Source organism: Pinus tabuliformis, chromosome 7 (assembly GCF_031772625.1).
Source record: "Pinus tabuliformis cultivar Carrire ecotype Pingquan chromosome 7, CPIR1, whole genome shotgun sequence".
Lineage (NCBI taxonomy): Eukaryota > Viridiplantae > Streptophyta > Pinopsida > Pinales > Pinaceae > Pinus > Pinus tabuliformis.
In genome coordinates this window covers 892,702,585-892,718,575 of record NC_142293.1, presented here as the reverse complement: position 1 = coordinate 892,718,575, position 15,991 = coordinate 892,702,585, and the positions used below count along the sequence as shown (strand labels likewise).

The following is a 15,991-nucleotide window of genomic DNA, read 5'->3' as shown; positions in this document are numbered from 1 at the left end:
AAGATTTACACCTTACCTTATCCATTTCCTCTGAGACATGTTGCCTAAGCTCAGACATCACAATTTATCATAATAAATTGGTTACATTAACACAAGAAACCTTTTTTGGGGAATGGAACACAATCTGATTCACATCCCTGCCTATTTTTCTTCTTGTGATCTCACAAGTAACCTTGTTATACATACATTTCTTTATCTGAATCTTCAATCTTCATGGAGGCTCAGTTAGACAACCAACCTTTTTTCCATTTATTTCATTGCTCTGTTTTGACAGGACAAGCCATGGTTCCTGTCATTTTGGAGTTTAGGATTTGCTCATCTATCGCTTTTTTAGACTTTGCCCTACTCTGCTAACTAGCACACCCTTCACATGCTAGGCTGCAATACAAATAAGTCAGAGTGTAGAGGATAAATTGAGGAAGTAGTCTGCAAGCCCTTGGTGACTGTTTTTCACTGTCCGGAGTGGAGTTTCACCATTTGATGATAATAATTTCTACCATTTCAGGCGACCTTCATTTATCTTTTATGTTAAGCCTATCATGGGCATTTGTAAGAGGACCTTCCCTAGCATTTTTGTCATTTTCAGCGCTTAAACATCTGCATTGTACGATGGAAGGTTAATGTTTTTAACCACTCCTATCATGGGAATTTGTAAGAGGATGAGTTGGGCTAGATTCACAGCCAACTAGAATCAATGCTATTTGAATTTCAGCTGGCCTTGAGATCACAACCTTGAGGTTAGAATAGGTGGTCTGTCTCTATGCTGATCGGGATCGTTTGGGACTGCTTTTAGCTGTCCGGAGTGGAGTTTCAACATTTGAAATTACATGTCAAGCTCTCTTCAATGGAGGTACTTGGCAGAGTTTGAGGTATTACCTTCCATTGATTTAAAAATTTGGGTATTTTAACATTTAAATGACTGGTATATCCTCCTTGCATATCTTATTGCCATGACTAGATGGCCCTGACAATAGGTAACTTGGAAATTTATCAAATTAATTCCATTTTTTTCTGTGAATTGTTACGCATTTTTCAATTTGGTGTATAGCATATCCACTCCTTGATGGATACAATCATCAAAATACATGCTTACCAAGAAACAATTAACATAACCATTGTGAACAAAATGAATTAGCTGGTTAGCCATAGTCACTGATTCTTGCCTCTCATAAGCAGGATTTATGGCCTTCATACCCTAGTATGTTTTTATTTTACATGTTAAAGCAACCAAAGTTGGTTGAAATAAAATAAGGGGAGTTGAAACCCACAGTGAGAGAACAAAATATAGGAACACTGCTACTGTTATGGCTACTAAAATTAGTATAAAAGAATCATCAACATACAAATAAATGTTGAAATCCTATTTTGCCTACAATCCTGGGATGGGTATAGTTTAACGCCTAGCCTTAATGCCATAGGGGAAGGCCTTAGTTATTCACCAATCAAAACCTCGTATCTAGAAAGAGGATGGTAAGGATGGAATCTTGAAATTACTTATACATGGCATGGTATTTTATATTAGTGATATGTGTTTATTAAGTTTTTTTTGTGTCACTTTATATTAGTGATGGGTGTTTATCAATTCCTTTTGGGTGTTTTTTTGAAATTTTATATTATTTCTTTTCTTTATTTCTCTTGTAGTTGTTTATATGGCAATGATTCTATCTTTTCAACTCTTTAGGGGTGTGGTTGTATAGCTTGAGTGGGCCTAATGGTTACAGAGTTGCAGCTTACAAAGGATTTGGCATAACTAGGACAGGTTAACAAACAAAATAAAATCTTATATTAATAATTCTGTGACTTAAATATAGGTTTATCTAAATAAAGGGATTCAATCTTGTGGGATTCCCTCAACGGTGACTTCAAAATAGGTTTGCTATAAGATTTACACCTTACCTTATCCATTTCCTCCGATACATGTTGCCTAAGCTCAGACATCACAATTTATCATAATAAATTGGTTAAATTAACACAAGAAACCTTTTTTTGGGAATTGAGCACAGTTTGATTCACATCCCTGCCTCTTTTTCTTCCTTATTTGAATGACACTACTCAGGCAACAAAACAAGACACTTTGCATAGGATTAGTGATGTTTTGTCACAAGAATGATTCCAACGTTGTCTAATGTCTATGTAATTTTGGAAGTTTTTTTTATCGTATTTATAGTTTAAGAAGCTTGTAATGTACACAAACATGATTTATTTTTTTATCCAAAACTCTATTTTTAACAAAACAATAAAAATGTTGTTTTTTTTTTTTTTTCTCGTTAAAACTGAGCTAATTATATTACAAAAATGCCAAAATTACAGCAAAAATTACATCTGGGCCGAGGCCCTGTTCCTTCAGAGAGATTTTCCCCATGTATTTGCAGTCATAGCAGAATTAGCAGAGAGACCAGTTTACCTTCCTTCTAACATATCCGACACAGTGGATACATAATGCAACACGGTGGATATATAATTCAACACGGTGAATACATAATTCGACACGGTGGATACATAATTCGACACGGTGAACATGTAGACTGACACGTAGACTAACACTGTGGTGATTTGGACCGACACGATAAACATAAACCCCATAACAAACATACAAAGTGAGCAAAATGAAATAGTCAGAGAGATTCATTCCTTGCCGCGAAGACAGAGCGTCTGCAAAGTTAATCTTCATCCGTGGTATGAGGCTCGTCCATTGCTGGACCCTTGAGCTTCTTCGAATCTTCCTCTTCCTGGCGCGGGCTTCACTGAACAGGTTCACTAGGGCCGGCCTCATCCTTCTAAATTGGTCGCCTAAAGTCGACAGTGGGAGTTTCCATATCAACCCTCGGCACAGTCACATTTTCCAGACGACCCCGTATATTGCTGCAGTGCTCCACGGTGACCGAAACGATGAGGGTGTTGTTTGCAAATGCGCAGGGGATTCGGTATCGAATGGCCGGGTGTTCCGTGTGCCCACACTCCTGAATTCCCCTGCTGCCTCTTACATTGCCGCTCACAGGCCTATTTTGCTCTGAGGTGATCTCCACTACAGAGGAGGGCGAAATGTCAGGCCTCTGAGAGGCTGAACGACCCCTTGAACCTCCTCTGCGGCTGCTCATCCTGAGCCTTTCTCTGGACATCCAGCAATTGCCTTCCAAAACAGAATTCCCCTGAGAAACCTTACACCGGGCCAGCGAATGTTCTGCCTCTGCCAACACCCACTCAAATTGCTTGAAGGAATGCGGAAGAGTGGTTTGGGATTCAAACTTAATAGCCTCCATAATCCTCGAATGCTGCAGCGCATTGAATGGCGCCTGCACTGGACTGAACATTCCAACGACGTCACCCTCCGCGAAAACCTTACCATTCGAGCCCATTGCTTCACCTTCCGGCGAATTTAAGGGGCAAGCGTACTGGTGTGGCGTGGCTCGTCCGGGCTGACAGCTGCCCATGTGACGAGCCACATGCCCCTCACGCGTCATTAACACCATTAACACCCGCATCCGGGAGAGGGAGATCTTTTTGCACCAGAGAGATGCAATCTTTCTTAAGTTGATCATCTTCAACCATATCCAGTGCACCCGCGAAATAAGGTATCGACTGAGTCACACCTTGATTTGCCAACCGATCTGCCACCTGGTTTGCTGATCTTCTGACATGCTGGAAGGTTATGTTGTGGGGAAGGAGGAGCTTTTCCTCCAGGGATTCCAGACGACTTAGCAGCCTCCAACTTTTTGCAATCTTGACAGCTCTGGCTCCAGCTTGTATTCTTTTGGCTGCCTCTATTAGTATGAGCGAGTCCCCTTCAACTTCAAGGGGGGAGAGGTTATACTGTTCAGCTAAACAGATTCCTTTCCATAGTCCTTCCAGCTCTGCGGCGTTGTTGGTGTTTTTGCCTAATGTGCCAAAATACAAGAGTATTGCATCTCCTGAGTGATTTCTAATGACCCCGCCGAAGCCTGCAGGGCCGGGGTTGCCTTTGGCAGCTCCATCGAAGTTCATCTTGTAGGAGTTGAAGGCAGGAGGGGACCAGGAGGAAGGAGAGGCGGATTTGAAGCAAGTGGAGGTTTTTGCCTTGACTAGGGGCTTGAGATCAAGATCCCATTCCTTCAGAATTCTGCATTCTTGCGGGGTCTCGGGCATATCAGTGTCATTCCAGATTCTGATGGCCAAGGTTTCCTGTATATTTTGTTTGAGGATGAGCCAGAGATCATCCATGGATCGGTAAGAGTTGTTGAAAATTCGGTGGTTGCGCTCTTTCCATAGAGTCCAGTACAGGAAGCCGGGAATGATGTTCCACAGAGAGTTTAGAATCTGGCTTTTGAATGGATTTTTGGCCCAGTTTCTTATATTTTCCGTGACGTCCGCCTGTCTGGGGTATGCTCTCATATTACAATTTTCTACTTTCTTCCATATTTGTTTCGCTAGGGGGCAGTCTTCCATTAGATGACTGATAGTTTCATTATTAGTGTTGCAGTTTGGGCATCTGGAGGGCCCAATGAATCCTCTTTTTATTAGGTTGTCCCAGGTGAGAATGCGCCTTTTGCTTAATAGCCATATGAAGGTGGAAATCTTGGGCCATAGCCCTGTGTGCCAGACTTTCTCCCAAATTTGATCTTTCTCCTCTTGGAGATTGGAATATCGCAGATGGTGAGCTTCTTTAGTGGTGAAGGTGCCCCTGGTTGTATATCCCCATCGTAGTTTATCCTGCTGATTGGAATAGCGGATTCTCCTTTCTTTGAGTTCCTGGTCTATTTCTGTATGTGTTTCTCCCTGCCAATCTATTTGCCATTGTTGCGCTGGTTTCCATGTCTGAAAATCGTGATTTGGAGAAGGCTGCCAGAACTGGTATACCTGGGTGATACCTGCTTGCTTCATATGAGCCTGCCAGAGAGGTTTATGGAACAAATTTGCGAGTTTAGGGAGCTGTTGCCAAGAGTCCTCCCAAAATCTGGCGGCAGTCCCTGAGTGTATTTCCCAAAAGCTGTGTTCTTGAATGAAGCGGCTTTGCGTTTTTGCATTGTTCCAGATGAGTGAACCTTGCGCTGTGGGATTAATTCTGATGAGGTCGCTCCAGCAGCTGCCCCTGGCATATTTTGCTTGCCATAATTGAGCCCATGGGGTGTTTGGCTTGGAGACCCAGTTCCACCATATTCTAGCTCCCATTGTGTTATTGCTTTGAAGCGGATCCCGTAGTCCTAACCCTCCCTCTGATTTGGTCTTGCAAACCTCTGTCCATTTGACAAGAGCCCATTTCCTATTTAGGGCAGTGGAACCCCAGAGGAAGTTGCGTTGCAGAGTGCGGATAGCCTTCAGTACCCCTTTTGGAGCTGCCAAGATGGAGAAAAGATAGAGTGGCATTGCTTGTAGTACTGATTTAATGAGGACGAGCCTGCCAGCTAAATTTAGAGCCCTGAAAGTCCAGGAGGAAAGCTTTGATTCAAATTTGTCCAGAAGTGACCTCCAAGACGCTTGCTTGATTGCTGAATCGGAGAGGAGGGCTCCTAGATATTTAGAAGGCAAGTGGGAGATTGTGAATCCCAAAATTTTGGCTATGTTCCTTTGCGTGGAGGGGGGAGTATTGAAAAAAAAGAGTTGGGATTTTGCAGAGTTAATGGATGTGCCGGAAGCTTCAGCAAAGATAGATAGAAGAGATTTGAAGACGGAGGCTTCTTTAGCAGAGGGATGCCCGAAGAGCAGAGTATCATCAACGAATTGTTGATGAGTCTGGGGGGGGCGACCGTGGAGGGTTAATCCTTTGAGAGCTTGGGAGGAGACTGCTGATTTGAGGAGCCTACTTAATCCTTCAGCCATTAAAACGAAGAGAAATGGCGAAAGAGGATCCCCTTGCCTAATGCCACGTGAGGATTTGAAGGGAGGTGAGGGAGATCCGTTCAGTAAGACAGAAAAACTTGGAGAAGTTATGAGGTTCATGATCCATCTGGTCCAGGTTGCATTAAAACCAAAAGCTAAGAGCATTTTATGAATATAATTCCAGCTAAGTTTGTCGAAGGCTTTGGAAAGGTCTAGCTTGAGAAGCATACCTGGTTTTTTGAGAAGCTTTAGAGAATGTATGACTTCATTTGAGAGAATTATTCCATCCATGATCTGCCGTCCCTCGACATACCCCGTTTGCTCTGGAGAGATGAGCATTGGAAGTAGCGGTTTGAGTCGGTTTGCAATAACCTTGGAAATGAGTTTGTATATCACATTGCATAATGCTATTGGTCTGTATTTCTCAGGCTTGCTGGAGGCTGCTTCTTTGGGTACCAAGGCTATGAATGTTGAGTTGAGGGCAGGGAGGACCCAGTGCATGCTGCGGGATTCTTCCACTAGATTCCATACTTCAACTTTAATGAGCTCCCAAAATTCATGAAAGAAGTTGGCCGTAAATCCATCTGGCCCTGGAGCTTTGCCATCTTTGAGTTGGGCCATGGCTTCTTCTACTTCCTTCTGTGTAACAGGTTGGAGTAGTTGATTGTTGTGGTCCTCATTGATTATTTTGGGGATGTGCTGCGTGATGGCTCGGATTGCCTCATCCCGATTGACTTCAGGTTCCTTTAGAATGTCCTTGAAGTAGCCTGTAAATTCTTTTTCCATTTCTTCATGAACCTCTATTCTGTCGCCCTGTTGATTATTGACAAAGGTGATTTTGTTGTGCATGCGCCTTTGTATGGTAGTTTTGTGGAAGAAATTTGTGTTTTTCTCTCCTTCTTTCAGCCAGCTTATTCGAGATTTTTGCTTCCATAAAATTTCCTCTTGTTTTTGGCGCTCTTCTATCTGACTCCAAAGGCTCTGCTCCTGTTGAATTTGTTCTTCTGTGCGTCCTTCCAGAATGAATTTTTGTTGAAGTTCCTTCATTTGCTGCTCCAGCTTTTGTCTGCTCTCCTGTATGTTGCCAAAGTGAGTGCAATTCCATCTTTTTAGAACTTGTTTCAGATGTTTTAACTTTTCTTGAAACTGATACATCTTGGCTCCCGCTGGTGGTGAATATGATGTCCAGGCTTGAGTAACTACATCCTTTAATTTACTGTTTGTGAGCCAGAAGGCTTCAAATCGAAAGGGTCGATTGCAGCCATGACCTGGTCTTGACCAATGAAGCAGAATTGGCCAGTGATCTGAGCCGCTTTGAGGAATGATTGAGGTGCTGAAGTCTCCTCCGAGGTGGATCGCATTGTCTGAAATTAAAAATCGATCCAGCCTTGAGGCAATTTGGTGAGCTCCTTTGCGCTTATTGGACCAGGTAAAAATACCATTGGAGGTAGGGATGTCCATGAGCTGATTGTTCTGTATGAATTGCTTGAAGCCATTGCTGTCGCTGTCGAGCCGGACTCTGCCCCCTTGTTTTTCCTCCATTGATTTTATGATATTGAAATCGCCCCCTCCAATCCACAAGGGGAAGAGTCTATTTGCGTTAAGGAGGGAGATCGTATCCAGGAGGTCCAATTTTTGCTGAATCGACTGTGGGAAATATACATTGGTGAGGTGCCCATGAATGTTGGTACCTATAAGATGGAAGGTGGCTTGAATGAGATGGAGAGTGGCATGGAAATTGTCCAACGTAACAATCTGCGGGTTCCATAAAATGGCCAAACCGCCTGACGCCCCTGAAGCGTCTACTGATATGGACCTACTACCTGCCCATATTTTGTTGCTGAGCTTGTCTATCATTGTGCTACTGCCTTTTGTTTCTTGGAGAAAGACAACTGCTGGTTTTTCTTGCATGATCAAGTTTTTTATCATTCTGTGTTTAGAGGGACTGTTGAGTCCTCTTACATTCCAGGATATGAGCTTCATGGAGATTGAGTTTTGGGTTTATAGAACTTTGTCAGCTTGGGGAATAGCCCCGAATCCATAAGTATTTACCCAACTGTTATTGTTCTCTGAAGGTCTGTTTTCCTGCCTCGTTTCTTTGTTTCTTTAAGGATCTTTTTTCCATCCCAGTGACTGCCTCCTTGAATGCCCAGACTTTTATGGTGATGTACTCTCGACAAAACTCCTTCAAGTTTATCTATTTGCCAGGGGGGGATTGAGTCATACTCTTTTTGTTTGCATGCAGTCTCCAGTTTGGAGATGTCAAGCTTAGAGATGTCAAACTCTTCCAGATTTACATCTACCCTGTCTTCCTCCATAATGATTGGAATGTTTTGTTCCATTTCCTCTGCATTATCGTGAAGACTCAAGGCTAGTGCTGCATCAAGATCCATATCCGATGCTATTTGATTTTCATTCATTATGATTTTCCCCTTGGAAGGGAATGGGGGTTCGAGATCTGAGACAGATTTGATTTTCTCCATTGAGGATATATCTGCGGATTTGGAGGAGGCTGGGTCCGAGGATCTTAAGGTGATGGAGCGGTTGGAGGGGGGCTCGGTGGGGATCGGTTGATCAGGGGTTTCAGAGAGGGGATGCTTTGGAGAATCTTGTGAGGCTAGGACAGAGAAACGGTTCTGGGGGTTCACCTTGGGGCCTAGGTCTGGAATAGCTTGGTTTTTCTTGGCATGCCGGCGGCGGGTGGGGACTTTGGTAAAACCATCTTGGTCCTTAGATGCTTCATTGGAAGGAGCCAGTGGCTGAACATTTAAGGGGCAGTCACGGAAGAGATGGCCGTGCTCATGACATTTTCTGCAGTGAAAAGGGATGTGCTCATAATCTAAAGACTGCTTCCATTCATAGTCATCGTGAAAGAGACTTACCGTGTCTGCAAGGGTCTTGGTTAGGTGCATCTTGACGCAGATCCTGGCATAGGAGGTGTATTTGCGAGTTTTTGTTTCGGTTGCAACTTTGATAAAGGTCCCCAACTTGTTGCCGATGTCAGCCAGCGTTTCTTCCTTCCAGTATTCCACAGGAAGTGAATACATTCTTATCCAAACAGGGGCCCAGCTAAAGTCTTCTTTGTCCGGGTTGAATCTTGGCTTCCATTCCGTTAGATACAAACCGGAGGAGTTAAAGAAGTACGGGCCGCCTTCAAATACCCTTGTTTTGTCTTCGAGACAGTTGAAGATAGCTGTGAAGAAGCCCTTTGGGCCAAGCTGCAACGTCACTTGTCCTTTTGGCTTCCATTTTGAGGCTATCCAGCCTTGTAAGGCTTTCTCTGTGGGCCAGAATCCCAGAAACTTTCCGATGAGGGCGTAGTCCTGCATGTATTGTATTTCGCTATTGATGCGGTGGCTTGGCAGATCCACCTTGATCGATTCTGCCGCTTTTGGTATACAGGTGGCTGAGGTCGCTTTTGTCTTAGATGGTTCCGCATTGGTATGCTTATCATTGTTTTCTGTATCCTCTTCATTCTGGGCTGAGTGCAGCTTTTCTTTCTGCGTCCTTTGCTGGGTTTCTTCCGTTTCCAGATCTGTGTCTGCGAAGGGCAGAGTCACAGGCTTTCGCTTGCTGTCAGATAGGGGCATGTCCTGTGGAGGGGAGGCGGAGCTCTCCCCTCCTGCAGCTGGTACCATGAGCGGCCGTCAGTGGAGAACCTGCAGCAGCTATGGCAGGTCCGTGTAATGGCGGCTAGGTTATTTGTCTTTCACTGTCGAATCGCTTCAGAGCGCATTCTTGTCATTGTTTGGAGGGTTTTTTCACCTCAGCGTTCTATTGATGGTTTATAAAAATGTTGTTACACTCATAGTCTTTTCTAAAATGTAATCTTCTTACATAAATTATGAGGTTACCATTTAAAAAAGAGCACATATCTTAAACTTCTTCCTTAGATGCTAGAATCAAAATAAATCTATGATGTTTGTGATACCATATACTAGGCTTCTATTAAGGTGGAGACTTGGGTTCAAAACCCTCCAAGTGGGTGTGTATGAGACCAAGTGCAAGCCCTTGGTGACTTTATTAGCATAGATACACCAAGTATAGAATGACAACTCAGCTAAGGAGTATCTATAAGACTATTTTTTAAAAAGTTATATTAGTGATATGTGTTTATTAAGTTTTTTTGTGTCATTTTATATTAGTGGTCAGTGTTTATCAATTTCTTTTGGGTGTTTTTTTGAAATTTTATATTATTGCTTTTCTTTATTTCTCTTGTAGTTGTTTATATGGAGATGATTCTGTTTTTTCAACTCTTTAGGGGTGTGGTTGTACAACTTGAGTGGGCCTAATGGTTACAGAGTTGCAGCTTACAAAGGATTTGGCATAACTAGGACAGGTTAACAAACAAAATAACATCTTATATTAATAATTCTATGACTTAAATATAGGTTTCTGTAAATAAAGGGATTCAATCTTGTGGGATTCCCTCAACTGTGACTTCAAAATAGGTTTGCTGTAAGATTTACACCTTACCTTATTCATTTCCTCCGAGACATGTTGCCTAAGCTCAAACATCACAATTTATCATGATAAATTGGTTACATTAACACAAGAAACCTTTTTTGGGGAATTGAGCACAGTCCAATTCACATCCCTACCTCTTTTTCTTCCTTATTTGAATGACACTACTCAGGCAACAAAATAGGGCAATTTGCACAGGATTAGTGATGTTTTGTCACAAGAATGATTCCAATGTTGTCTAATGTCTATGTAATTATCGTATTTATAGTTTAAGAAGCTTGCAGCGTACACAAACATGATTTATTTTTTATCCAAAACTGTATTTTTAACAAAACAATAAAAATGTTGTTACACTCATAGTCTTTTCTAAAATGTAATCCTCTTACATAAATTATGAGGTTACCATTTAAAAAAGAGCACATATCTTAAACTTCTTCCTCAGATGCTGGAATCAAAATAAATCTATGATGTCTGTGATACCATATACTGGGCTTCTATTAAGGTGGAGACTTGGGTTCAAAACCCTCCAAGTGGGTGTGTATGAGACCAGGTGCAAGCCCTTGGTGACTTTGTTAGCATAGATACACCAAGTATAGAATGACACCTCAGTTAGGGAGTATCTATAAGACTATTTTTAAAAAAATTATATTAGTGATATGTGTTTATTAAGTTTTTTTGTGTCATTTTATATTAGTGATCGATGTTTATCAATTTTTTTTTGGGTGTTTTTTTGAAATTTTATATTATTGCTTTTCTTTATTTCTCTTGTAGTTGTTTATACGGAGATGATTTTGTCTTTTCAACTCTTTAGGGGTGTGGTTGTACAGCTTGAGTGGGCCTAATGGTTACAGAGTTGCAGCTTACAAAGGATTTGGCATAACTAGGACAGGTTAACAAACAAAATAACATATTATATTAATAATTATGTGACTTAAATATAGGTTTTTGTAAATAAAGGGATTCAATCTTGTGGGATTCCCTCAACTGTGACTTCAAAATAGGTTTGTTGTAAGATTTACACCTTACCTTATCCATTTCCTCCGAGACATGTTGCCTAAGCTCAGACATCACAATTTATCATAATAAATTGGTTACATTAACACAAGAAACCTTTTTTGGGGAATTGAGCACAGTCTGATTCACATCCCTGCCTCTTTTTCTTCCTTATTTGAATGACATTACTCAGGCAGCAAAACATGACAATTTTCATAGGATTAGTGATGTTTTGTCACAAGAATGATTGCAACGTTGTCTAATGTCTATGTAATTTTGGAAGTTTTTTTTATCGTATTTATAGTTTAAGAAGCTTGTAGCGTACACAAACATGATTTATTTTTTAATCCAAAAATCGATTTTTAAGAAAACAATAAAAATGTTATTACAGTCATATTCTTTTCTAAAATGTAATCCTCTTACATAAATTATGAGGTTACCATTTAAAAAAGAGCACATATCTTAAACCCCTTCCTCATATGCTAGAATCAAAATAAATCTATGTTGTCTGTGATACCATATACTGGGCTTCTATTAAGGTGGAGACTTGGGTTCAAAACCCTCCAAGTGGGTGTGTATTAGACTAGGTGTAAGCCCTTGGTGACTTTGTTAGCATAGATACACCAAGTATAGAATGACAGCTCAGCTAAGGAGTATCTATAAGACCATTTTTTTAAAAGTTATATATTATATTTTATATGATCATTTTTCTCTTGTAGTTGTTTATATGGAGATGATTCTGTCTTTTCAACTCATTAGGGATGTGGTTGTACAGAGGATGAATTGGGCTCGATTCACAGCCAACTGGAATCAATGCTCTACATAATTATTCAATTCTATGCTCTGATCTTCCTCATTAGTTCTATTTCCCCTCAGTAGACAGGGATAACCCCAGTGCAACCTAATTTGAATGACAATAAGGCAGCAAAACAGGACACTTTGTAGAGGGTTAGTGATGTTTGGTCTCAAGAATTATTCTTCCTTATTTGAATGAGTGACTACTCAGGTAGCAAAGCATGACACTTTTCACAGGGTTAGTGATGTTTTGTCTCAAGAATGGTTCTTCCTTATTTGAATGACACTACTTTGGTAGAAAATCATGACATTTTTCATAGAGTTAGTGGTGTTTTGTCTCAAAAATGGTTCTTCCTTATTTGAATGACATTACTCAAGCAACAAAACAGGACAATTTGCATAGGATTAGTGATGTTTTGTCACAAGAATGATTACAACAGTATCCAGAGCGAGCATAGGTGGTATTAGGCCTTTATATGGATATCTTGCAGGGATGCTTGTCATACATCCTTTATATGTTCAATGATTGGTTATGAATGAGGTGGGTGTTTTGTTATGATCTCTTGTTTCAGATACTTGACAAGAGATGTAACCCTGTCTTAATCTATTTTTGTCAACCTATAAATTGTTATCCTGGAATTGGAACCTTTTATCACTTGCATTATTTTTTATCTGCAATTTGAATTTCAGCTGGCCTTGAGATCGCAACCTTGAGGTTAGAATAGGTGGTCTGTCTCTACGCTGATCGGGATCATTTGGGACTATAATACTTCACAATATAATATGATTATATTATTCCTAAACTGTCACTCTCCACTTATTCTTCATAATTATTCTTTGTCTGTAAATTTCAGATATCAACGAGAAGAAGAAAGAATTGACACTTGGATAAATCTGTAGACTTCAAAAGCTGAAGCTGAAACCAAAAAACTTGAGGTATAAGGAGTGTGCCTATAAATATTTGTACACATTTTTCCTGTTAAAATATTGAATGATATTTCGTCCAAGCAATATCTTTGTCTGCTACATAATAATTGGCAAATTGTCTTGGATAACTTAATAATTAAATTGTAGAGTATAGAAATTTGAAACAACATGCATTTGGCACGAATCATACTTCTACTAAAAAGGAAATGTTGGTATGCATTAAATGTTGGTAGGTTTATGAAATTTACAGTTTATAGTATTAAGTATTTTACGCCTGTCTGATTGTTTCTAACATGCGTAGGTTTCTGAAATTGTTAATTTACAGTTTTAACTATGTTTGAAAAATAATGATGATATAGAAGTTGTTGTAATAAATATCTTCACTATTATGTTTAGAAGCTTAGATAACCACTCATTTAGAAACAAATTGAACATGCTTCTTGCCCTTTATTTCATATATTTTCATGTACTGTTATAGGAATGCAATGAATGTTAAACATCTTACGCAAAGAAAACAACATTTTTGTGTTTTGTTTTGTACAATACTTAATTTGTCATCTCTACTTTCAGAAAATGACAACAAAACTTACTGAGAATGCAATTTTCTCAATGCTATCTGGATCAACTCATATTCAACCATACCTACAAATTGTTGAACTTGAACCTATATAATCAATGCAAAATTCAACTCCACGATATCGTACTGCAATCTCTGACAGAACACATAAGAAACACATTATTCTTCCAAAAGATATCAATGACCTCGTAGCAACAGGCTTGCTACAAAAGGGTTTTGTTATAAATGTTAAAAGTTGGACTACTTCATCTATTGGTCCATCAATGTAAGTTTGTTATAAATTTCTTATTTCAAATTTAACATTTTTATTGATAACACTTCCACCTCTAACAATTATTCCTATGACTCTCATTTTTCGTGTAGGTCTATAAAGCTAATAGACTTAGAGATTTCTACTTCATTTGCACCCTTAATTGGCAATCCAAAAACTATGAGTATCTCAATCATATCTGAAGAAAACACTCCTTCCTCATCGAACCCAAATCCTTTATCAAAAAGACACTGCACTCTTCCAACTACTCCAACCCCATCCGTTCTGCCAGTTCAAATTCCCATCAAATCACTAAACTGTTACCACTCAAATTGGTGCATAAAAGGATACATCCAAAGGAAAATAGCTCTTCGACAATTTCAAAATCAATATGGACCCAGTAAAGTGTTTGGTTTTGACTTGTTCGATACAGAGGGTGGAGAAATACATATTACTTGTTTCAACAATGTCACAGATTATTTTTTTGACAAAATCCAACATGGAAATGTCTACATTGTCTCTAAAGGGAATGTGAAAATGGCTAATAAGCAATACAACCACTTGAACAATGACTGGGAAATTTTGTTGAATGTAACATCTACCATAGAACATGTTGCCAGCGAAAAAAATCATAATCCAACGATGCAATTCAATATAAAATCAATCAACGATATCAGAAAAACAAATGTCAACTCCATTGTTGATATTCTTGGTATTGTCACAAACATTTCCAGTGTGTGCACTATACATAGAAAAGACGGCTCTGAAGTTACTAAACAAACACTACAACTTCAAGACATGTCTGGGTATAACATAGATGAAATCTTTTGGGGAGATAATTTTGATACCGTATCACAATAAACTCCTCTCTATGTGCTGCAGGAAATAACCCCATCATTGCAATCAAGTCTGCCCGTGTTTGAGAATTTAATGAAAAAAATGTCGGCACTACAACGAGATCCATTATTCTTGTAGATCCTGACATTGAAGAGGCCCACACACTAAAGTCATGGTTTAAAAAAGAAGGTTCGACTACAGCTTCTACATCTTTGACAACAAGATCTCCTTCTGGCCATCAATAAAAAAAAATAACAATTGATGATATTTACAGTATGGATTCCTTAGAGAAACCAACATTCTTCAAATTAAAGGGAACAATAACAAAAATTGGGATGGACAGTTTCTTCTACATTTCTTGCCCATCCATCGTTGATGGGAAAAAATGCATGAAAAAACTTATTCCACAAAATACAGGGATGTGGTTTTGCCCAAAATGCAATGCCGAAGTAAGTGACTATGATTACATATACTTACTGAAAATCGACATACTAGATCACAGTGGTGAATTAGCTTCAACTATTACTTTCGAAGATGCGGGATCTACAATTCTTGGGAATAATGCCTAAGACTTCTATTTATTATCCTCAGATCCAGATCTAATCAAGGAAATTGTCTCCAAAGCTCTATGGACAGATCATATCTTCACACTACCAGTGAAGACAAAAAAATTTAAAGGAATACCACGGTTGAAATGTGTTATCATAAAAGAAGAAATCTTGCATTTCGCAATAGAATGCAATAAAATTATTCGAGAAATTCAAAACATCTCGATATCATAGATAGATATCGCAAAATCTACTCCTCGCTTTTTGACAATTCCTATTATCACATTTTATAAATACAATTTTACACCATATATTGTTTCATGCCTTCTCACGAAATTCTTTTATATAGTATTGAAATAAATATTCATCCTCCATTGTATCTAACATTATCTAAGTACACAAATTCACATTCTTATCATCTTTTTTCTTTTAAAAAATGAGGTAAATTTATCTACATGTATAAAGGAAAATTATTAAAATGTTCTTTCAAACACATTATTCAAATAAAAAATTCACATAAAACTATGCAAAACTTAAATTTCTTTCTCCTCTTTCGCTTTTATACAATAACATGGTTGTTCTCTCCAAATAACATTCCTATTTTCCCCTCTCTTGCTTATAGGTACCATAACTTTTTCGAATGTCTTCTTCTTGTAATGATGAACGTGCCAGAAGATACTATGCAACAAATAAAGAACAAATAAATGCACGTCGACGCGAGCTTTATCAGGCAAAAAAGGCATCAGAGAATGTCAAAAACACAAAAAACAGAAGGAAAACCAACATTCCTCGTCTGAAACAACCCAC

The 15,991-nt window shown here is 39.3% G+C and overlaps 1 protein-coding gene across 1 annotated transcript; it reads right to left on the bottom strand.

Annotated features, from left to right (window-relative positions):
* Window positions 1–3,450: 3,450 nt before the first annotated feature.
* On the bottom strand, window positions 3,451–7,650 carry LOC149250473 (uncharacterized). Its single transcript, XM_089453661.1, has 2 exons — window positions 6,107–7,650; window positions 3,451–5,920 (listed from the first exon to the last, which is right to left on the bottom strand). The coding sequence occupies exons 1-2, from the start codon at window positions 7,648–7,650 to the stop codon at window positions 3,451–3,453; spliced, it is 4,014 nt and encodes a 1,337-aa protein (XP_089309787.1).
* Between the last annotated feature and the right edge of the window lie 8,341 nt (window positions 7,651–15,991).

Bases quoted from the DNA above. Each gene is read 5' to 3' on its own strand.
- LOC149250473 (XM_089453661.1), bottom strand. From the start codon at position 7,650: ATGATAGACAAGCTCAGCAACAAAATATGGGCAGGTAGTAGGTCCATA. The intron at 5,921-6,106 runs GTATGTCGAGGG...AACCTGGACCAG, and splicing joins ATCTCTCCAGAGCAAACGGG to ATGGATCATGAACCTCATAA.